Here is a 25645-nt window from a genome sequence, read left to right as displayed (position 1 = left end):
AGCGGCAGAGGGGTTTTATGGTGTTCTTCTTCTTCTTGAACCGATGCAGCATCTCCTACAAGCATTGCATGTTCTCCCTCTTTTCCTTCCCTTTTTGGCATCTTCTTTGTCCTCTGTGGTTCAAGGGTTTTCTTTGAAGAGGGATGTATTTGAAAGGGGATACCGAATGATGCATGGTTGGAGAAAAAAAAAAGTTGTTTCCAGCAAGCTTAGGATAAAACATGTTTCTTTTGCTTTTAAGGAGGGTCATGAGTAGGTTTGTCAGCCTTTGGGGGTCTAAAATATAAGTTTGTCCTTTTGTTATTGTGATTCTGAAGGCTTATTTTGCATATTTTGATAAAGCAAACGCTTTTCTTATAATGTCACGTGAGTTGCAGGTTACTTGGTTGCGCATGCAGATTGGCTAAACGATAGGTAATGTTTGTAACTGAGTATCATTATGGAGGTTTTGTAATTATGCATTACTTTTGATGAGTGTAACTATTTGTATTGTGATATATAATAATTGTTTGTAATAGTGTATTTTTGATGTTTTAATTGTTTATAATTTGTAATATATAGTAAATTGTTATGAATTCATGCTTGCAATTATTTTTTATTTAACAAATCTTTAAAAATAGTTTTTATTCTCATGAATTTGTGTATTTATTATCAGGGTGGACGAAATATCCACAATTATCTTTATTCTTATTATGTTGTTGATGATGGAATGGTTGAAAGGTTAAGGAAGACCTCTTAGAAATTTAGTACGTACAAACCGACTAGCAAGGGCCCAATTTGTGAATGATTGTATGCATGGACACATAAAAAATTGTTTAGATCTATTGAGGGTGGATCAATGAACATATGCATTATTATTCAATTTGTTAAAAGGTAGGGAGTTATTGTATAATGCAAGAGAAATCACAATTGAAGAACAAGTAGCGATGTTTCTCATTACTTTGGGACATGATCAACGAAATCGACCAACTCAATATAATTTTCAGCACTCAAGACAAACAATTAGTAAGTACTTCAACTTAGTTTTGAAAGCAATTCTCCATATTGCACATGAATACGTGGGACATAGAGATGGTACTACACCAGCTCAAGTTAGAGGAGATCCACGTTTCTTTCCATACTTTAAGGTAAATAACTATAATTCACAATAGATATAGTCAACATTTTTATTTCATGGTAAAATAATTATAATACTAACACATATTACATATCAATAGGATTGTTTGAGAGCAATGGATGATACACACATTCTAGTATATGCTCGAAAAGATGGCCAAAATCATTGGCGAATAGAAAATGTTCTTATCTCAAAATGTTTTAGTAGTGGTGAGATTCGATATGCAGTTTCACGACATATTAGCCGGTTGGGAAGGAAGTACAATTGATGCAAGAGTATTGTACAGTGTACTAGAAGATAATCTCCATCTATTAGAAATTCCACATAGTAAGAAAATAAACATCAATGATTTAAATTTATATCATCAATTTAATTGTTTGACTGACAAAACACATATTGTCGATTATAAAATAGGTAAATATTATCTTGCTGATGCTGGATACCCAAATATTGTCAGATTATTAACTCCATGTAGAAGATGTCGGTAGCATCTATCATTGTTTAGTAGGTCTAGATCTAGGCAAATTGAGACATAAGAAGAATTGTACAACTATAGACATTCATCTTTGCGCACTGCTGTGGAGAGAGTGTTTGGTTTGCTTAAGGCAAGGTTTTCGATTTTGAAGAATCATGTGTCATATCCAATACCCATTTTAAAGGTGTACAAGCAGCATGTTTTTTTCATAATTTTATAATCAACCACAATCCAAATGCTGAACAATTTCCTTCTCATGATATAAATGATACGAAGTAAGTGAAATTATAAATGATGATGAAAATACTGAACAAACACAAACACATGGTAGCAACAATGAACTTCGTGAGCAAATTACTTCAACAATGTGGAATGATTATGTTTCAAGTAAGATACTCATTGTCTAACATTCTTATTATATTATATGCCATTGTTTTAATTATACTTGATTATTTTAATACTTTATAGTGATAATCTAATTATTTGTTTGTCTTTTTAATTTTTGAAATGCAGGAACCAGACGGTGATGCCTCTTCCCAAATATTACATGACTTCGATGGGAAGAGTAGTGTGTAGGATAGAAGATGACTATATAGGAACCATATTTATGTGTCAATGTACTCCAACATATGGCTTACAACAGTTAAACATTTTAGACTATTTGTATTTTGTAGTTTTACTTGATATTGGTGATTATGTAGATGTTTGAACATTTTATAGTAATGATTTTTTTGTTATATATATGCCTCTGTTGAAAGAGTTGATTTTGCTAATGTATGGAGGAAATCAACAAACGTGGGGACGAAAAGGGAAGAGAAATAAGTAAAGGGAAAAAAAAGAACTACCTCAATTGATCATCAACGGCTAATCACATATGGAATCGGAATAATAACGATCCAAAGAGATACGGATCAGACATAAAAACCAGAACAAAAACTATCTAAATAACCAAAACGAATGAATGAACATAAAAAACAGTAGTGATGGGTACCAAAAGGTCTCAAGAACCCATCCTTGATGCCCTGTAAGCACGCTTTTATCCAGTGGCCAGAACGATAGAGGGGTACTAGTTTAAAAATACTTTATATATATATATATATATATATATATATATATAGAGAGAGAGAGAGAGAGAGAGAGTATAATAATGCCAGTGTAAATTTTAAGGGGTTGGTGTATGCAGTTGCCCACATCAGACTACATATGGCTCCACTACTGCTTCTACCATTACAAAAAAAACCTGGGTTTTACTGACGGCCGGAACATGTGGGTGGAACATGGCAATGAGTTGGTAAAGGTTTTAAGACATTTGGTTTCATCCGAGGTGAAGATATTGTTGGTAAAAATTGTCAGTGACACAATTCTACGCGTGTCAATGTAATTGTCCATCACCAAAGCGCAGACATGCAGGTAAACATCAATTATCCCGTTTCTCCTCGAGAGAACCTGTGCAAAGTAACCTGAGCCTTCTCGAGGTCTGGATCTGCGACAGAATTTCTGCTTCTGAGTCGCATCACCTCCAACTGAGTCTTAATGTGAGACTTGCGTGTCTGGGCTCAAACTGGGCATGTGACCGGTCTGGGCGCAATCTGCATCAGCATCTATTCATTATTTGATTAAATTTATGGTTAAAAAAGATTGAAACTTATTAAAACGTATGCAGAAGATGTTAACTCGAATGCTACCTTCTAAGGGGATCAGATTTAAGGGCTTTCCCAAACTCATTTTAGAAGAAAAGAAAAAAATCAGATGCATGATTCATACGTACATTGGTTCCTTCTCTTCTCCTTAGGGCTATTCATGAGTAAGTTCAAGCCAGCTCAAACTTGGCTCTAGTGTTTTGAAAGAAACTTGAACTTGGCTCGAACTCAATTTCACTAGCTCGAACTCTTAAAACTTGAACTCGGCTCAATTCGAGCTTGATTAAGCTTGAGCCAAGATTGGCTCGAGTTGCATACCCATTTGAACAATCTACTTTTTTTTTTATAATTTTATAAAATGTATTATATATATATATATATATATATATATATATATATATATATATATATATATATATATATATATATATATATTGAGCTTAACTGAGTGAGCCCACTTAGTTCGAGCTCGACTCGTTTAATGGACGAGTCGAGTTTATCGAACGAGTTTGAGTTGAGCTCGAGTTAGCTCGACCCATTGAACAACCCTAGATCTCCTCATCTGTTTCAACTCTGATCCTTCTTGATTGATCATCTAGTTTCTTGAAGGGCTAGCGGGCCCTTGATGTCCCCTACAAAAATGAAAAATAAAGACAAAAGAACTTAATTGATGGACAAGGTGACAAGAGAGATCTAAAAAGCAAAAGCAAAGGCAGAGGTGAAAATCTTCCGCTGGGGCTAAGTGGGGCTAAGAGCTGAGCTAGGATTTCATTTTTAGAGGGTCCAAATAAGGTTGGTCATTAGGCTTGCCCGGTTCGGCCCGACACCCGAAGCCCGGGCTCAGCCCGACCATTTAAATCCGAGCCCAAGCCAGGCTCGGTCCGATTAAATTTAAAAAAATATTTTTAATATAAAATATTATATATATGTAATTAATTATAACAAAATATTATATATATAAATAAAATAAATATTAAAAAATTATCAGTCTCACCCGGACTTATCGGGCCCAACTGGACCGACCCGATAAATTATCGGGCCGACTCAGTGCCCTTTTTTTATTGTCTGAGTCCGAACCCGAGTCGGGCCAAGTACTAGGTACCCGCCTGCGGCCCAGTTCGGTGCCCAGCCTTAGGTCCAAACAGTCGTGCAATCAGTAAATTAAAATCTTGAAAATTAATTTTTAATGGGGATCAACCCTTATTTTTCAAAAAATTTAGGGGTCGAACAAAATGTTTTAAAATATTTAATGACTATAAAATTTTCAACCTCTGCCTGTGGTTGGGGCATCAGGATTTCATGGTCATCATGAGATTGCTGTGACACGATCACTATGTCGAGAATTTGGCTACTCTCCTTCAGTGGTGGAGATATATTGGGGTTTACTGAAAATTTGAAAAATAACATTGTAATGAGCTAAAAATCTATTGTGGAGCATTCATAGCTGACCTATGTACATGGTGACTCGAATGCCTCTCAGCCAAATTATCCTGGCATCACCACTGGTCTCCTTCTTGCTTGTGGAGGAGAGGGCTCTCATGGCTTTCAATTTTACAATAAATATCTCAAATAGTTTGAATAGATTTTAACAATAGTGCTTTCAACCAAAAGTTTTCTTACAAATTTCTGTAACTCCATTTCTTGAATATATCTCTTTTTATATGAGATTAATCAGACAAGGTGGGTGAAACGCACATATATATATAAAAAAGTGAGTTAATGATGACTCTGTTATGTAGAATCACTTAAAGTAATCAACACTGTCAATCTAGAGGAGATGGATAGTTGAAAACAAAAAAATAAAAGATGTAAAGTTGTAAACTAATATTAGGTAATAAAAATGCCCATTACTTTTTCTTTTTATTTTTCTCGTAATCATCTATTATGTTGGATTAGATAGTATATAATAGATTGAATGACTCTAGAAAATTAGAGTCACCACTCAATTTTGTTTTTTTTTTTAATTTCTCTCTCTTTCTCTCTCTCTCTCTCTCTCTCTCTATAGAGTATCCTGGTCCTTTTTTTTTTTTTGCAGAACGTTGAGAACCGAGAAGGTGTAAACTGTAAAGTCTCTTCAAAGCTCTACTTACGCGAAAAGAGGAGAGAGAGAGAGAGAGAGAGAGAGAGAGAGAGGCGGCAGCGGAAACTTTTATGAAGATTTCTTTGTTACAGGGGAAGATGAGGAAGAAAACAACAAGGAGAGATGAGAAGTCCTCTTCCTCGGTTGCTGCCATTTACGCGTTACATAATTCTTCTTTTGGTACATTCATGGAAGGTGTCATCTACAACTGCGTCCTCCACCAGGACCCTTCCAGGCTTTCATGGACCTCTGCCAAGCACAGCCCACCTCAGATAAGCAACAGTGTCTGCCCTTTCTCTATTAGCTGGGGCTCATCCTATACATTTGAGCTCTATAGGCAGTTCTATATGGAAATAATTATCGATACAATGTTTACCAATAACTTTTTCTTGTGACAGTTTAATTCACCAAGGACTGCGTGCGTAAATAATTCAAAATTGTATAGTAAATCGAACACGTAAATATTGTATGCAAATTTGTACATGATGTTGTATGGAAAAGAAAAGTCAGATTAGAATTTTTATCTACCCATGAAATGATGGTTGATACGTTTAAGCCATGGCTATATTTGAAGTGCATAAGAACTAGATATTTTTCTTAATGAAAATTCTATATTTGAAGTGCACGCAACCAGGTTATCTTTCATCCGCACAAACTGCATGACTCAGACGTCAAGAGTTGACTACTTGAGATGACATGCAAAAAGTCCGAAGATACAAGGTAGGAAGCAAATTAGAATTTGGAAGACATTTAGGGGGAGTTTGAATCTTGGTTCTAAGAAACAAAATTTCACCTCAAATTGTAATTGGAATGAAACTTTCAGTTCTAGTTTCCCTCTTTGTGTTTGACAGTATAGAATTTTGATTTCAGAATTAAAAATGATGTATATGTTTGATAAAAAAAAATTAAAATTTTAAAATTGACAAATGAAAACCATCATGTCATGTGCCCAAAAAGAGATGAAAAAATTCTAAAATTCTGGAATCATAATTCTACTCTCTAAGGTAGAATAACAATTTTAGAATTTTGATTAAAAAACGAGCCTATGGTTCAGGAATCAAAACTCTTTGTTTGATAATGCAATTCTTATTTCATAAAAAATGAGGATTTTAATTTTTAAATTCCACAATTCTGGCATCATCAAACAAAGCTCAAAAAAAGAGGAATAGTGAACTAAATATTCCTACGTACAAACATTATGCATCTCCTTGGGTTCAACACGAGGTATCATATTGGAGAGATTGATATTAGAGACTGATATTAGACACTAACACCCTGTGCAAGAGCTTAGATTCACTTGATGAGAAAGATGGCATCTCCAAATACTCAATTATTTGGGAACTCTTGGTCTGCTCACCAAAAAAACGTAAAAAATGCACAAAGCAGGCTCCTATAAGAACCTAACCAACCTAGTTATGTGCACAGACCTGTGCACAATACATATGCAGAAAGAAGCTCGTGCATGCCAAGTACCTCCAAAAGTGGGCCAAAGCCCAATACAAGTGGGCCAGGTGTTCACTTAGCTTTTTTTTAAAAGGCTGTGCGCCTTGCATGCACATAACCAGCTCTCATATAAGAACAAGAACAAGAAGCCATTAACGAATGCCACTACCATTGGTTTCTTCTTCCCTTGTCCTTATCAGGATCTACAATTTTTCAACATCCCTATCGATCTCCCCATCTTCTATAGATGTCCTCTCTTATCAACTCTCTTTTTACATACATTAAAATAGATTTTGTGTTGTCATACTGCTCCAAGGACTAAAAAGCCCTTGATCGCCGTCTTCTACAAAATTGAAAGAAAATGAAACACACTTTGTCGGGGAGGACAAGATTGGAAATACGAATTTAACGTTTTTTTCCCTCTCGATCAATAAATAAACGGTGAGAGATCAATAAATAAAGGTCGTTTTCTTTCCTCTCGATCTCTCCACGACAGCTTAATTGATGGACAAGAAGACAAGAGAGATGAAGCAAGCAAGGACGGAAGAGGCAGAAATTTCTGCAATTCCATTATGTTTCTTTCAAAATTACTTGCAAAAGTCTTTCCCTTGCAATTTACGATCGTGTATTGTTATATATATATATATATATATATATATATATATATTGAGAGAGAGAGAGTGAACAATTCAAATCCACCAGATGTGCCGGATGATTAAAACTAAAAATCTGTCGTTAAAAGTACTGTTGCTAAAATAATTAGTGCGATAAACCATTGTTAATTCACATGTACGGTTGTTTCGTAGTGATAAGTTTTAATACTTAGTCATCTAGCAACATCTCACATCTTTGAATATAAGAAAAAACAGTAAAGAGAAACTGGTAGGTGCTTAATGCTTGTGTTAAATAGGTAGTTAACTATTTTAACCATTAATCTTTCACAAATTTGTAGTTGAGAAGAAAACAAAGAGAAAAATTAATTAATGCTAGTTGAAAGGACAATAAAGAAAAAAATGTATGAATTAATGCTAGATAACTAAAGTATTAAAAAAAGAGAAATATGCGTTGAAACAACCCAACCCACTCTCATATCAAAGTCTGAACGGTAAATCATGCTCTGATACTATTGAAACAATGCAACCCACTTTCACAATGAGCTTAGGCCCTTGGTTTGACAAATCCCAATCCACTACTTAGCAACTTCAGTTTTAACTCAAAAAAAATTAACGAAGGAGACAACTAACCACTTAACAACCCTAAGTCCTTTAATTTTCCTCACAATCTTTATTTAGATAAGTGACTGAACTTTCAAAGTAAGGCATTACATAGGTGAAATGTATTATTCGGGAATGTTTTGTTGGTGAAAGGTTCCTTACAATTTTGAACTTTTAAACCTGAGAGGCCAAAAACATTGAGTACTTTCACCAGATGTGGCACATTTTAATCCATTCATTCAATTTTCGTGTCTCCTCATCCATAAAATCTTTAAAGACGGAAGAGCAATATTTTCGTTGAATTTTTCCAAGAACAGTTTGCGGGAGAACAGACAAGGTATAAAGGTTCCCATATCTCCTCAAGCAAGAAAGGCAGCGAGAAAGAAGCGAACAGCGGCAACTCTTACGGAGATTTTTTCCTTAGAGGAGAAGAATAAGGATACTTAGTCCAGAGAGATGAGAACTCTTCCTGAGTTCCAGCCATTTACCTTTTACATAGTTCTTCTTTTGGTGCTTTCATGGAAGGACATAGCTGCCGCACCTGCGTCCTCAAGCAGGCTCATCAGGTTCCTTCCAGGCTTTGATGGACCTCTGCCATTTGAGCTGTACACTGGGTAAGCACCGCCCACTTCACACAAGCAACTGGTTCTACCTTTCTCTACCAGGGGCTCATCCTAAAGTTTCAAGTCTGTAAGCAGCTCTATGTATTCTTAGCCTCTTTCCGGCGATGGTTGCCGGAAATTAGAGGCCGCCTAAAGCCTACCACAAAATGTTCTTACTTCAAAGCTGGAACCTAGCGTTAATATTGGTGAAAAGAACTGAGAAGGATATTTATTTATATAGTTGTTTCTTAACAGAAAGCCCCAGGAAACATATTTCTTTTGGTCTGGATTGAAAAAGAAAATGATGCATCATGATTAAGAAAGATCTGATTTCTGCTGTTTTCTTTTTTTGGGTCTATTCTGTATTGCAGATATATAAGTGTTGGGATGAGAGAGGAGACCCACCTCTTCTATTACTTCATCAAGTCAGAGAAGAGCCCAGCACAGGACCCCCTTCTGCTATGGCTTACTGGAGGCCCTGGCTGTTCTGCTTTTAGTGGAATTGCGTTAGAAATTGGTAACTCTGCATCCCCTTCTCCTTTCTTTGGCAGACTTTTTCTTCAGATGCTTAGTGGTCTAATTTTTGTATGATGATGAAAGCGTGACAGAAAACTGATTTAGCATCAAAATAAGTACTTTTCAGAACTATTTCTGATGATAAAACCGGGTTCCTCACATGGTTTTAGTAATACAGAAAACACGAAAAACCTTTTTTTTAAAACATAAAAAATGATCCCATGTCTTTTTCAGTTCATTTTTTTTTTATAAAAAACAACTTTGCAGTTTCATACCGGTACAGAACACCACAGTTAATAACCCAAAACGATATTTGTGGCTACGGTTTTAGTATCATTCAGAGGAGTTAAAAGTTAAAACTTCTTAGTTCATCCAATATTATGTTCATATGATGCTACAAGTCGGTTCGGGATTTCATTTTGGCATGAAAGTACATTCTAAGATCCCTTTTGATTACCAAACCACACACGGTTTTACTGTCATCTAAGTGGGTTAGACTTCTTTGACAAGCAGTCGTGAAAAATTTCTAAGATGTCTAGATATTCCAAATTCTTGCTTGTATTTATATGATGGTAAGCGGAATGTTTTCGAAATTGCCTGAAAGCATGCTAACGGCATGTCTTTACAGTTCCATTTTTATAGTTCCAGTTTTATGGGCGTTACCAGTGGTGGAGTTAGAAAAAATTTCTCATTAAAAAAGTTTTCATATATGAAGGGGCACTCACATATATAATAGAGTAAACATTTGAACACTTTAATGTGAAAAATAAAATAAATTGAAGGGGGCTGATACGGGTAGTTGCCCACACCAGCCTATACGTGGCTCCGCCACTGGGTGCTATTGTTCTGTAGTTTATGGAGAGTAGAGCATGACATAAAATTGAATGTATACTAATTCTATTCCCTCACATCCAAAAAATATGTGAAGGGTTTTCTTTTTTGGGACGGGGAACTTCGGCCTTAAAGTTTGTAGAATAAAAAAGGAGGTTGAAAATTGATTTTAGCATCTATATATTGACCCTGAGTTAGTTTTGGTGAGGGGCTTCACATTTAAAGTTTGTAGAAGAAAAAAGGAGCTTGGAAATTGATTTTAGTATCTATATGTTGGCCCTGAGTTAGTTTTGGTAAGGGGCTTCACATGGATGGGATGGAAAGACAACCTTTTATAAGGTTCAGTATTCTCATGTGAAAATCAGGCCTTTGTGAAAAGTGAAGGCTAGTGGTGAAGCGGAAAAAATGTTTCATGTGTTTGAGGGGTATTTTAGTCGCTTAGAAAAAATGTCTCCTTCCCTTTTTTTCTGCCCTTTCGGTAGAGTATCTTTTCCTATGCAAAAGGGTATTTCAGTCTTTCCAAGTATGTGCATGTCCTAAAAAGTAAATGAAAAGTTAAAAGACAAAAAAAAAAAAAAAACACTGCTTTTTTAAAAAATCACCCAAATACCTCAATCCCACCTTTTCCCCTTTTAGGTGCATAAAAATGCAGCAGCATACACTCGCGCTTAATGAAAAAATGATTTTGCCTACTTTTACAGTTAAAAAGCAAAAAAGTTTTGCCACATTTATTAATATTAAGCAAAAGTGAGTGGATTTCACAATGTTCAGCGAAAAAGAAATTTTTAGAAAAAACTTTGGCCTTCATGACAGCTCTTGGGTGAAAGTCTTTTCCTAAAAGCACACCAGCAAATAAATGTTCAACCTGTGAGATTGTAAGGCCAAGGTAAATTGGAAGGCAAGAAAGAGAAAATGATAAGACGATTCCAATTGACGTCGATAAGCAGTACCAAGCAGCCTCCCTACAATGACAAGAAGATAAAATTAATGAAAAAAAGAGTTAATGACAAAATTACCCTTAAAAAAGCTCAAAATACCAAGGAAAAAGTAGTCCATTGCATCAAAGTTGATCCCATTGTTGGCCAACTCGGCACGTCGACTCGGGAATCGCTTGAGTCTGTTTGGGATCGTTTTTTTACTAGGCCACGAGTCAGGACCCAAGCGAGTCATCCCTAAAACGGGGCTGGTAATGAATCCTTACTAGCGCTTTCAGTGTCTTTGAAATTCTGCTGAAAAACCTGCAAGTTGGCCTTGTGTGAGGGGTATTTTGGTTATTTGACAAAAAGTTTTCCTCTTTTAAGACAGGACCTTTTTTTTAAGACACAATTTGATCATTTGAAATTACAGTTAGAAAATGTTGGTTAGGGACACTAGTTATATAATTTTAAACTTTTAAACTGTTACAAACTAATGAAACTGCCAAAAAATTCAATATAAAAATAAACACTTTTGTAAGTTAGTATGAGCAATTGGCCCACACTATGCCCCACACTGCCCCTCTAGTATATGCCTGGGCATATGAGTTCCACTACCAAATTATGGTAGGACGCATTTTTATTTTATGATAGCTACATCGCTTGAAGATTGTTGAAGTATGCTCAGGCAGGGGCGGACCCAAGGGGGAGGGTCCAGCCCCGCCACAAAAAAGAAAAAAATTACATGTTAAAAAAAATATTTATTTTATATAAAAATATTGAAAAATTATAGTTCGTGAAAAATTTCTAGTTCCACCCTTGTACCGAGGAATAATGAAAGTCTCCCATTCCATGCATCAAACGCCTTCTTAATTTAAGCGTTTTAGGTAAAAAATGGTACACACTAATGAGTGCTTATGTGTTCATGATAGTTGGAGGACCAATAAAATTTAAAAATTTATTACTAAAAAGACTATAAATCATCATTAAAGTAAATATAAACCATCCGAGTACTATAAACTTTTTACATTTTAACAATCCGGCAAGGATAGCATTGAACTGTCCCATGCGATCAAATGAATCCTTCATCTGATGTTGGAAAATTAATGATAAAATATAATTATTTAATGAAATAAAAAGTTCATTGGGTGAAGGGCAGGGGTGGGTATCGGGCCGGCCGGCCCTCTAAAACCCGGCCCGGGTCGGCCGGACGGGCCTGAAACCCGGGCCCGGGCCCGATATATTGCCGGGCCGGGCCGGGATGGGTACCGGGCCTGGTCCACAGAAATCAGGCCCGGCCCAGCCCGTTTGGCGGACCCGACCCGCGCTCCGGACCCGACCCTCGCTCGACCGCCCGAGCGGTCGAGTGTCTCGTCCAAGCCCTCCACCGCTCGCCTGCCGAACGGTCGAGTGTCTCGTCCAAGCCCTCCACCGCTCGCCTGCCGAACAGCAGGCGGGCGGTGGTTTTTCACCGGCAGGCCACCCAACTTCGTGGGTGGCCACCGGCGGATGCCGCCAGGACGGCTGGCCATTGCGGCGGAGAGGGAGGGGAGCTGCGGGGCTGCAGTGGATGGAGGCGGAGAGGGAGGGGAGCGAGAAGGAGAGGGAGGGGAAAAGGAGGGGCTGCGGTGGACGGAGGCAGAGAGGGAGAGGGAAACGGGAGAGGGAGAGGGAGAGGGAGACGGAAGGGAGAGGGAAACGGAAGAGGGAGAGGGAGAGGGAGAGGGAGACGGAGCCGAGGGAGAGGGAGACAGAAGGGTGAAGGAGCAGAGGGAGAGGGAGACGGGAGGGAGAAGGAGAGGGAGCAGAGAGGGAGATGGAGAGGCAGACGGGAAGAGAGAGGGAGGGCAGGAGCGATCGAGCGAGCCAAGGGCTCAGAGCAGAGGCCACCCGACCGCCCGAGGGCAGGAGTCGAGCCGGCCGGGCCGCTGCTGGGCCGCCCTTCCCGCCTGGGCCCGGCCGGGCCGCCCTTCCCGCCCGGGCCCGGCCCCACGCCCAGCCTTAGTGAAGGGCTTACTTATCTAAGAAAATCGTGGCAGAAAGACAAAAGTAAGGAGATAAAAGAAAAGAAAATCGAGCAACCGGGTGTTGGTGTGGACATGACACAGCAGTTCTGTTAAGAGCTGTTGTTTTCTACTGATTTGATTTTTGTCGCCCTCTTTTTGGCAGGACCGATGAAGTTCGAGGAGAGAGAGTACAATGGAAGTCTGCCTCGGCTGGTCCTCAATCCTTACTCGTGGACCAAGGTGAGCAACCGCTTATTCTCCTCCGTTCAAATCTTATCTTCAACAAGGTCGTGCTTGATTATCACATTTGCGGTGATTTAAGATCACTGTGGATATAGGACATGCGGTTTTGAAGTTTGACAACCCCTTCCCCCCTCGGTCGGATCTTAAATCCATGATTTTTACACTATGGATTTAAGATTCACGTTAGGGGTGGATATTGGACGACTATTGTGGATTTCACTTCTCTTCGGTTTTGAGATCCTTGTTGATTCACCTACTCGCATTAGTTGATCTATGCTGATAACTATATATATATATATATATATATATATATATATATATATATATAAATATAAATTGAATGGAGACTATGACTATTTAGAGTTATGTAGCTTACTCATAAAGAGTGTCTGATCCATTATGATAGAAGGTTGAGATGAAAACAAAGAAAAAAAAATGATGCATATTTTTGTCATCCCACATTAGTTTACATACTTTTCTTCTTATTTTTTTTTGTAAGTCAGTTCATCACAATCACAATGGTTCAAAGATCCTCATATATTTATATACATAGATACTGGTAGTGCTAGACACTTAGATGCTGGAGAGATGATGAGCAACCTCAGCCTTTAATTTTTGTCATATCAGTAGTTGAGAGAAAAACCAAATGAAAATGTATGAATTAATAGTAGATGACGAAAATGTTAATCACCTTTTTCTCTTTGGTTTCCCTCAATCACCAATTTAGAAGGATTAAGAGCTAAGCTTGTTCATTATCTATCAGCAACTAAGTGCGTAGTACCTACTAGTTTTTATATTGGTAAGTATTAATCCGTTAAGAGCTAGACCCAGTTATCCTGGTAGTCCATCTTTTTAGGATGGACAGATGCATAGAGAAAAGCAAAAAGAAAAAAAAATTAATTTATGATAAATTACTTAAATACTTTATCTTCTCCATATTTTTCTTTCAACCATCCATTTTGGAAAAATAGTGACCAAGAACGCGTTTGCATAATGGTCTAGTTTTTTTAACAACTTATATATATGAAAATTGAATCATGACTCAGGTTTTTTAGAGTCATTCAACCATCTAATCATGACCGTTTAATCTATCATCGTGGATGGTTAAAAAAAAACAATGAGAAAAAAATAAGATAGACATTTTTGTCATATACTATTAGTTCACACCTTTTTTCATTGTTTTTCTCTCAGCCATCTCTATGTCTTAAATGGATGGTCTGGTTATTTGAAGAAGTGACAGAATAGCTAGAGTTTGTCAGCATTTTCCCCTTTTCATTCATGTGTAATTTAATTAGTTGATAAAGTTAGAATTGGATTTTTTACTTGATATATGTTCACAACTTAAGCAGTATCTTTAATAGTATACAAAGAAATACACTTAATTTGCATCAAATTATCCTAGCAATTGATTTTCACTTCTTCTGATAAAGGGATTGGTTTTTAACTTCTTTAAATGACACACACATAAACAAAAATTGAAATATTCTATCTTTTCAACATTACTTTTTGTAATGGTAACTGTATAAACATGCTTTATGTCAAAATATCCTTTTTAGTTGACACATGAGTTATCACTTAGGGGTTGGCGGCTGGTAGTGGCCAGTTTTGATTTTGAGTGTAAGATATAGCATTCTAAATTGCTGTTAATGCATTTGTAGGTTTCAAATGTCATATTTTTGGATGCACCTACTGGGACTGGCTTCTCTTATTCCAACACCAAAGAAGACTATTTGACAGGAGACTTCAAAGCTAGCAATGACAATTACATGTTCTTGGTGAAGGTAATATATATATATATATATATATATATATATATATATATATATATATATATATATATATATATAGAGAGAGAGAGAGAGAGAGAGAGAGAGATAGAGAGAGAGAGAGAGAGAGAGAGAGAGAAGCATTTAGAGAGAGAGAGGAGCATTTGTTAATTCAATTATGATTTCAACCATCTCTTGATCAACCTCGGTTTACCACACTAGCTGAGTCATTGCCCCAAGCACAAAGATTAATTTAATTATATATGATTAGGTACATGCAGTTTCATTCTTCTCCTTTTTGGTAACAGTGGCTGCACGAATTCCCAGAGTTTCGTTCAAATCCATTTTACGTTGGGGGAGATTCATATTCTGGCCTGCCAATTCCTTTTTTGGTGCAACAAATTGCTAATGGTAGGTTACACTCTACACTTGAGTAAACACTTGCTTTGGGGTTAAGCCCCTTACCTTTATGAAGACCACTTTATAGAAAAAGGAAGACCACCAACAGCCTTAGCAAAAAAGAGATCAAGGATTGACCCAACCTTAGAACACAAAAACCACAAAATGTTACCATCACTGTTCACTTGGTTATCAATGCACTTGCTACTTCCATGGGTACATTGACAACAAATGGGCATATACTATGCGAGATCTGATCAAGTTCCTTTTCATTTTAATTTTCATGTTTATTATTTCCTGCCCTGATCATGATTACTTCATTATTATCAACATTACTGCTACCACCAGCCCAACCATCTTATGGTAATAGCTAAGGGGCACCAATATATAAATAAGTGAATGACTTTTGGGTGAGTGGGAGGGGAGGGAATTCTACTGCTCAAGTCAGAGGCAAAAGCCCCCTTTCATTCCCCCTGCCCTTGGGGTCCAAAATTATGTAAAAACCAGGTGAACTTACAGTTATTCTCTTCAACTTTAAAAATAACACATATAACTTTTTGTAGTCCAAAAGAATAGCTCCCACAAGAATCAAACTAACGACAGGCCTCTCACCAATAGCTTCATTTTTGTTATTGCCCCAAGCAAATGGCTTAGCAGAGTAACCTACTTGCCATGAAAGACAAAGCTATTGATCTGAATGATGAATTAGTGGCGAAACTAAAAATTTGAACTAGGCAGTCATATGCATAAGTTGAAACTAAGGAAAAGTTACAGCTTAAAATCATGTCCGTAGCCATAATTGCTGAACTCTATCAGTTAGCTCCACAAGGAAACATAATGGCGTTGAGAATAACACAATTGAAGTCTACATATATCAAAGATGGATGCAACAAGAAATTGAATTTTATAGACCTAATGGAAAGTCTCTTTCAAGTGATCCATAACAAATAAAATCTCTATTGATTACAATAGGTGCAAAATAAATTATAAAAGCACCATAATACTGGACATCTCCTGGAAATTATGGTTCTCCCCAGGACACCAACGCAGCATTAATCTACAACAGCTAACCTACAAAGAAAGAACTAGCAATGCAGAAGAGGCGTCAACTATTACAGACAATAACATGAATGCTGACCTTAAATAATAAGCTTCCTTGGATTCCCTGTGTGCCCAAACTTAGATGCTATTGGCATATGGGAAAGTGCTTTCTGTTTTTATTATATCTATTTTGTTAAACATGTGATAGAGTGGCAGGCACTCTCATCCATTATGAGATCGTAGATTTAGCTCATGGTTGTAACCTAACGTCTACCGCTTGGCCATGAAACCGAGAATTTGCACCCACTCTTGTGGATTTTCATCGAAAGATTACTTGGTTTTCTACGCATTAGTTTTCCAATGTTCCCATATTCAACCCAGGTCTTATACCACACCCAATATATATATATATATATATATATATATATATATATATATATATATATATATATATATATCTATGTATATATATAAGTTATTTGCTACATATACTCTTAAGTGTCTATTTGGCAAACAGAACAATATGTAACTTTTTATAAATATGGCTCAAAGATTAGAGCAGATTCACGGAACACATTGAAATGTGTTAAAGATTGTTCGAACAGTTACAAACTGTTCTATTTGCCAAATGGGCCCTAAAGGTTATAGATTGGATTTGAGGTCGGCAATCAAGTTTTCCAGTTGAATGTTGTCAAAAGAGTTATTGAATGTTTTCCCATGTCGATTAAACAAAGAGTCCCTGCAGGAAAATTATAGCATTTCCATTCATTATTCCCCTCTTTTGATCAAATGAAACCAATGTGTATGCATGTTGCAGGAAACAGAGAAGGGTATCAACCATTCATGAATCTCGAGGTTCGTATCATTCATATAAATTCATTTGACAATTGGACTTCTTGAATCTCAATGTTTTCTCATAGAGCATATTGAAGCTATTTCGTTAGAACTCTCAAGTAGGTTCAAGAATATGTTTTTTCTTTGAATCTTCTGAAGAAGCAAGAGTTTCCATATCATGAACAGATGTAGAAACAAGTTACTTTGACAGTCTCATGCACATTCCAAATCATTGTTCAGAAGCGCTATGCCTTCATGAACTATTGGCTATAGTTGGGTACATGAATAATTAAATTTCAATAGGCAAACTACATAAGGGGTACCCTAATTCCCAATTTGCTTTAATTATACTGAAGTTGTTATGGTTGTAGTAGTGCAAATCTCCTAACTTTGTCATTTATAATGGGAAAAGGTTTTCAATTAATTGGCCATCCTGGCCATTCTCAAAAAAAAAAAAAAAAATGCGACCACCCAACTGATGTCGGCCATTTTTTTTTGTTTTTTTTGTGTGTGTGTGTGTGTGTATGGAAACATGTAAATACCAAACCCTCATATACCAAACCTAATGGGATCATCTAGGCTATCGATTCTAAGGGACTCAGACATGGAGATTAAGTTGAAAATATAGAAGTAATGTTGTTTTTAAAGAGTTTTAAGTACCCTTTAAAAGAGGAAAGAGAGAGAGAAATGAAAAAAAATTGAGTTTCCTTAAACGAACATCTTGTATCATTTGAGAGGCATTTCATACTCTTGAAAAGAACAATTTAGTTTCTTTATTTACAACTGGATCTCTACCATATTGTCTCCTTATAATCAATAACGTAGATTATTACCATCAAAGTCTGAGGGTTTGATTGCTACCTATTTTCTTATATGTTCAAGTAATAATGAGTTAATATTGATGAATGTGTTGAAAGGCTTCAATCTTGACAAATGTATTGTAGGGTTATATTCTCGGCAATCCATCCACTGAACTCAAATTCGATGTTTCGCTTGTGCCATTTGCATATGGCATGGGACTTATTTCAGAAGAACTGTACAAGGTGGGTGAAGCTTCCATATCTAATCTGACTCCAAATCTTTTTAGTGAATCAATTCATTCAACTTTGTAAGTAGAACTTCCATGACTAAGTGTTGAACCGATTGGTGATTCATAATGCGAACCAAGGTTTTGATCTAATAAAGAGCTTGGTCTGCTTAAATCACCAAAGAATAATCACTTTTTCTACTGCAAATCTGATAGGAAGCTGAGCAAAGTTGTGGAGGAAGGTATGACATTGCAAGAAACGCCGAGTGCGCTAAGAACATCTATGCAGTTAATCAGGTCAGTTAATGAGCAATATTATTTCACGTGGGTTCCTAGCCTTCGTCAGTAAGATTATTACAATCACAATTAACAATGAAAGGAAGTTGCAGTGTGTGAATGGGATAAACACAAACAACATCCTAGAGCCCAATTGCCTTCTTTCTTTCATCCCCAACATGAGAAGAAGCGATGGCGCGCAAATAGATTCTCATCTAATTTTGAGGCTGCCACAGTCCTCTGTTCCTTCGGTGCACTGCCGGGTATCTCTTTCTTTCTTTCTCTAGGGTGTCAATTACTTGGATAATCTTGCGCATGATTCTTGTGTTATATCTCCGTGGTCACGTTTGATAAGAAAATCAATCCAAATATGAACAGCAATTTAAGTATGAATTAATATTTGGTGTAGGGTGTTCTTGGTGAATCTGATCATATGAAAAATTGTTGAATTCACTTTTGTTTTGCACACTTAATAACTCTAGGACTATTAATTAATATTTTGTACATTTTTCCCTTATAAAATTTTGTACCCTATAATATATTTTAAAAATATATTCTGCCCCCCCCTAAAAATTTTCAAAACATATACTGGCCCCTGTCCTAAACATTTGGCCCTCCTAAAACAAAAGTCCCATCTCTGCTCCTGTTTAAATATAATGTTCTTCTTTGTTACCTACCTCCGAAAGCTACTTAAAATTGTGTGTATTTGTGTGTGCATGTGTATGAACATTGAGATGCTGACTTACAAGAAGTGTTCTCATACAGGAACAATATTACTCTCTTTTGGAATATTGGGCAAACGATGAAAGCGTGAGGGATGCCTTGCACATCCGAAAGGTAAAATACAAAAACCCGCACACATGCAGACATGCACACACAAATACAGATAGCAGGGCGGAGAGAAGGAGGGGCCAGCAGGAGCCATGCCCCCAACCTCTCCCCTCTCAACTTTTATAAATCTAAAATTTAGCTATTAATTTTTTTTTTAAATTTTTGTCGGGCCCTTGTAAAATTTTTGAAAAAAAAAAATATTTATTGGTTGTAGGATCCTCCCCTTCTCAAACTTTGAAAAAAGAAAAAAAATTACATGTAATTTTGCAAAAAATTCATTTAGCCCATAAATATTTTATGAAATTATATTTCAGCCCTTGTTAAAATTTTGAAACTACACATCCTCCCTCCTAATAAAAGTTTTTTGGCTCTGCCTCGACCATTGTAAAGATGAAATTCTAGAGAGAGACAGACAGAGAAAGAGAGAGAGGCATGCATTAGCATTCGAAGTCACTAAGATAAGGGTTAGCAGGACACAATAAGAGAATGGGTGAGGTGCAACTGGAGTGTCCGTGGCAGCTATCACAATGATGTCAAGAGCGCACTCGAGTATCACAAGGATCTTACAAGTAGAGGCTACCGTCTACTGGTTTATAGGTAAATCACGTTTCTGAACATTGCAATTACAATCATTTTATTGCTCAGTTTTCCAAGTATGTTGATAATGGATAAGAGTTCTTGTTCAATATCCGTTTGTGAAATCTTCTAATTAAAAATCTGATATATACCATGGATTTAGGCGGGCATCAGGTTGGCTGGACACCCAAACCTGAGCTTGGGCTCGGCCCGACACCTGAAACCCACTAGCAGAGCCAGAATATTTTTTTTTTTTTTTTGTAGGGGCACTCATTCAATATCTTTAATTTATTTGAGGCATTTACATGTATAAAAATCAAATATATCAAAATATTAACATATATATTAAACTAATTTGATGAGAGCCACCATGTAGTTACGTCACTGTTGAAACCTGAGTTCAGGCTCGCCTGAGCCCAACCAAATTAAAATTTTAAAATATATATTTTTAACATAAAATAAAATAATATAATTAATTGTATAAAATATTCATTACATATAAAAATAATCAAAATAATATTAAAAAATATCTTATTGAGCTGAACCGGTGCCTTTATATATACATATATATATAGCCCTCAATGCACGGGCTCCATGCACAGCTCCCTACTGGATCTGGCAGGCCCCACTGCCATCGAGTGGTAGACCTACATTGTAGATGGTGTAGGCAATTGCCCACACAATCCAACAAAATTTAGTATATAAAAACTTTGTTAATTTTCAGTTTAATTTTTATACATGAGTAACTCTTAAAATTTGAGACTTGAACTTAAAATACCTCTTAATAAAAAATTTCTAGCTTCGTCACTGGTCATCCTATAAGATAGGGCGATCGATGGCGGATAAAATTTCTAGCTTCGTCACTGGTCATCCTATAAGATAGGGCGATCGATGGCGGATATGGCAGGCGGAGGGGCAGTATATGTGTGTGTAACCGATTGATACCATGTTACAGTGGCGATCATGATACAGTGGTTCCGTTTGTCGGGACCCGGCGATGGGTTGCTTCTTTGAATTACACAGTCAATGATGCATGGAGGTCTTGGTGGGCCGATGGCCAAATAGCAGGGTAAGTATATGTAAACCATGCACTTAATTCATTCTCTTTTTTTCCACACCAAGGTTAATGAGAATAAATCAACCATTAATTAAGTAAATGGAAACTCTTAACGTGTCTTAGTTCTTGCTTTTTTGTTTATGCAGATTCACGATAAGCTATGATCATGACGTCACATTCGCAACTTTGAAGGTAATCCATAACCTAATGTAAATCCCGGGTGATTCTCTAATTATGTGAGCAACAATGAGGTCACGTTTGAATGGTTGGCATTAAAATGTTTGGTATTCATATGCTAAGGATTTAATACCAAACTGTTGTTGGGTGGAGCAAAAGGTTTGAGGTTCCAAATACCACATTGTATGTGATTATCTGGAACTATTGTTCTAAATATTTTAATTCCATGTTTGAATCTGCGTGGAACTAAAATTCTATTGCTGACTAAAACCATTAAAGAGGAAGAAAACACCGTAAGATCTTTAAGGAAACTGCTATAGGCGGTTCGGCTTGTTTACTGTGGCTCAGCCACATGGTGATTGCCGTGGGCAGTTGCCCACACCATTCTCTTAAAATTTTTTTATTTTTAAGTGGGCAAAATATAAATATATATATATATATATATATATATATATATATATATATATATATATATATATATATATAATGATTCTAGCTATTATGTGTCACCTGCCAGGGCCATTTAGATGAACTAATAGTACATACAAAAATGTCTATCTCATTTGTTCTCTTAACTTTTCTCTTAACTGTCCATCATTATAGATCAGACGGTCATGATTAGGTAGTTGTTATATAAGTGTCCCACCAAATATAACTATTGTTAAACCAGTGCTCTTCCAACCAATTTTTCTAGCTCTGTTTTTGCTTGTTTTGGTGGAACTTTAATGTTGAAAGTAAAATGCCATATTTTCCCAAAAGCACCTAGCATTATAATTCCATGTTTGTATAGTTGTTGTATTTTTTCTGTGATTTTGAATTTTAGTTTCACCACTACTGTAGAATACCAGTAATGCAAATGTGGCATGAAGATATTCAAATAAGTTTAATTGACATGGTATTGTTTCTTATATCTCCATCTATGTTTGACACGATATATACTTTCATGTCCATGTCTCTCTTCTTCTCAAGTTGTGATCTAAATCCAATATCCTTCAAGGACAAATTCATTCATGAGGAATGTGATTATTGGAAAAAATAGAAAGCATTAATGAATTGGACTATAGAGAAAAACATATATTATCAACTGTTTTTTGTTTATCAAGGGCAGCTTCATGTTCAAAAATGTATATGGTCAAGGTTTATGACCACTAAAATATCGATGGGCCCCATTCCTTGGGCTTATATATAGTCAAGGCAATTTAATAATCAGATATTTTTTGTTAAAAAATTGGAAATCCAAAGATTAGAACATTTGTACGAAGAGAAAATCATGAAATATTCATGAATGACGGGAACATTGGCAAATCGCAAAATATTAATTAAATTATAAAAAAAACCACTTAGTTACTTTTAATTTTGATATTTTAAAGTATTGTATATATGTGCAGGAAGCTTTCAAAGAACATAAGAATATGTCAAGACATTGATGAGTATCATTGCCCGCGAGGAGTTGGTGTGGGTAGACCTGGGCAACCGTCCGGGTACCCATCGGGTACCCGGCCCGGTCGGGTCTGGGTTCGGGCCAGAAAACGGTCTGGCAGGCCGGGGGTCTATTTATAATTAAAAAATAAAATTTTAAAATTTTTAAAATTTAATAATATTTATTTTATTATTAAATATATATTTTATATTATTAAAAATTTATTTTATAATAAAAAATTTTTTATTACCAAACATCGATCAGAATCGAACTTCGAGCCAAAACCCAAGCTATCGGACTGGGCCCGGGCCGACCGGTTGCCCGGGTCTAGTCCGTGTGGGCAGCTCTATATGTGGCTCCCACTCTGGCCACGATCGGTGGCACGGCGGAGCCTAAAATTTTCTAGCTGCTGAGGGCAGTTCCTTGAAAGCATCAAGGCTTGTGAGACATCATTGCGCATGCCAATAAGCAAACGGCCCCTTAATAAATTGCTATTACCTACTAATATATAAATAAGTAATTTAAGTAGGTATGAAGGAAATTGCCCACACAAGCTTACACGTGTCTTCCATAGTAGTACACAGTACAAAATACATCTAAAAAAAATTGCAAATCAATTTTGATGTTTACAAAAATTCCAAGCTCTGCGTCTTCTTCAGTGAAATCATCACCAGTTGTGGAGGCATAAAATTTTCTAGAAGGCCACTATATATATATATATATATATATATATATAACAAAGTAAACATGTGAAGATGGTAATGTGAAAGTAAACATTACATCACCAGCCTTTAAATGACTCCCACATTGAGGTGATAATTTGAAATAAAGATTGCCTACACCAACCCATGCATGGCTCTCACATTACTAGCAGAAGCCAGAAATTTTTTTTAATGGAGGCACTCACTCAATACCTTTCATTTTTTTGAAGCACTTACATGTATCACAATCAAATATATCAAAACATTAACATATCTATTCAACTAATTTTGTGAGGGCCACCATGTGGGTACACGGACCCACACTAAAGCATCACACCTCTCTCTCTCTCTCTCACACACACACACACAGATTAGATGGAAGACATTTTTCTGCTTTTGAACGTTACTGTGCATGCAGGGAGGGGGTCACACAGCTCCAGAGTACAAACCAAGGGAGTGTCTCACCATGGTGGGAAGATGGCTTTCCCACAGCCGACTTTGACAGCCATTAACTCTCAGCTGCCTCTGCTCGTTAATTTGCTGTTGGCTGCTCAAAGCATTTATGATATTTGGAATCTTGATGTAAAATAAAGAACTTGGTGATGCAAAAGGGTCACTTCACATCTAGTTCATATAGATTTTCAAACTCCACAAATAATTGGTACATTGTTTGTTAACAAAAGTTCATATAGTGGTAATAAAGGTTATTCTAACTTGTGAAAACATTCAAAGTGGATGACAAGGTGAACATTTGCAGCACACACATGATCGTTCTAATGTCACACACCTGAATGATGTTTTGGAAAATCTAATTAGACTTTTTGTTGCACCAAAAATTGTGATTCTGCAAATTATGTAGAAGACAATAAGAATTATCACAGCAGTGCCAGCAAAGACCATTAATCCACCTCCACATTTTAGGTTTTATTTTCAAATACATTACTGTATTTTTGTGGGCTATCACATATGCGTTATTTACTCCTTTTTCCCATTGATTGTACACTGATGCAGAACAGCGTCAGTAAAAGTATAAATCACACTGGAGAACGTCTAAACACTAGACAGACACTGACGTTTTGATGTGTCATTGAAGCTGAAGCTCCACTTCACTGGCATCATCGACACTGACATTCTCTTTGGTTCACGCATCAGTCCGGCTTTACTGATGTCTTTTTGTGTTTTGACTAACATTTCTCTCGCGTCAATACAAACCTTTCTTGTTTGCACTTGGAAAAAGGGGAAATGGCGATCGCAATACCTTCCCCGACACAGAACAATGTGATCATTGCAAAAAGAACCGTGGAAAGCGTACAGAACAGATGAAAAGGTAGTAGATTGAACCTGAAATTCTTTTGAAAGACGTAAAGTTGGCAGCCATTGATCATCTCCAATGGTGTTCTCCTCTTCCAACTCTACTGACCTCCAACACCTTCCCAACTGCGATATGCTTTTTTCCGACGTCCTACATCGATTGTAACTAAAGAAATTGCAAGTGTATATATCCTATATTGAGAAAGGTAAAATCAAAAGTTTTAAAATCCAGTTGAAGTCTAATTCCTGCACATCCGCCGCATCCGGCACTTATGCTCATCTATGGGTGTGCCACTGGTTTCATATATCTGCGTCACCAGTAGCGGAGCTACAGCCCACATCAGCCCCAAATTTTTTATTTATTTAATTTTATATAGATGCCTTAAAATTATTTGTTTATTTATATATATAATTAGGGATTCGCAATGAGTTGAGCCAACTTCGGCTTGACTCGAACTCACCTGTGCAAGCTCGACTTGAGCTTGACTTGTTTAACAAACTAGTCAAGCTCGAGCTTGAGTTAAACCCGAGCTATAAATGAATAGAGTACTAGTTACACGAGCTTGACTTGGTTGGTATCTTCCGTGTTTGTTTATCTTTTAGAAGCATGCTGGTAATTTTTGATGAATTCTAACACCACTTTTGTTGTTTTTATTTTCATATATATATATATATATATATATATATATATATATATATATATATATATATATACAAACAAGCTACATGATCGTAAACCAGCCAAGTACTATTTAGCCCAGACTCGGTAAACCAAGTTGAGATCGACTTGCCTCATAGGGCCCAAGTCGCCAAACAATATGTGATTCAAGCCAAGCTCCATCTGGCCACGCACAAGCTTGGCTCACTAGTTGCATATTCATATATATAATATGCCCTTGAAGAGTGATAACTTTTAAAATAGTGCTTCTTAGCCAAAAATTTCTAGTTCCGCCACTATGTGTCACCTTGTTCTCAATCATGCAGAAACAGGTAAAATCTCTACCATCCAAATTCTACGTGCTTCTGTATGCACACTTATGCATATTCTGCTTTTATACTCCATGTGCACGTGTATATGCACTTCCACTCCAAACTTTTCCTTCACCTTATTCTTGTTTGGCATTTACAACTTCGTTTCCTAGTTGATC

At 36.6% G+C, this 25645-nt stretch overlaps 1 protein-coding gene across 1 annotated transcript; it reads left to right on the top strand.

Annotated features, from left to right (window-relative positions):
- Positions 1–8285: 8285 nt before the first annotated feature.
- LOC116250766 (serine carboxypeptidase-like 17) lies at positions 8286–23909 on the top strand. The gene is made up of 14 exons (XM_031624689.2): positions 8286–8583; positions 8943–9088; positions 13002–13078; positions 14740–14862; positions 15156–15258; positions 17105–17142; positions 18066–18164; positions 18365–18445; positions 18538–18687; positions 19190–19261; positions 19728–19852; positions 20787–20900; positions 21035–21080; positions 23605–23909. The coding sequence occupies exons 1-14, from the start codon at positions 8426–8428 to the stop codon at positions 23686–23688; spliced, it is 1416 nt and encodes a 471-aa protein (XP_031480549.1). The 5' UTR covers positions 8286–8425; the 3' UTR covers positions 23689–23909.
- Positions 23910–25645: the final 1736 nt, after the last annotated feature.

The sequence above is a fragment of the Nymphaea colorata genome, chromosome 3 (assembly GCF_008831285.2).
Source record: "Nymphaea colorata isolate Beijing-Zhang1983 chromosome 3, ASM883128v2, whole genome shotgun sequence".
Lineage (NCBI taxonomy): Eukaryota > Viridiplantae > Streptophyta > Magnoliopsida > Nymphaeales > Nymphaeaceae > Nymphaea > Nymphaea colorata.
The sequence above is the reverse complement of the archived record's forward strand: the minus strand, read 5'-3'. Positions and strand labels throughout refer to the sequence as shown.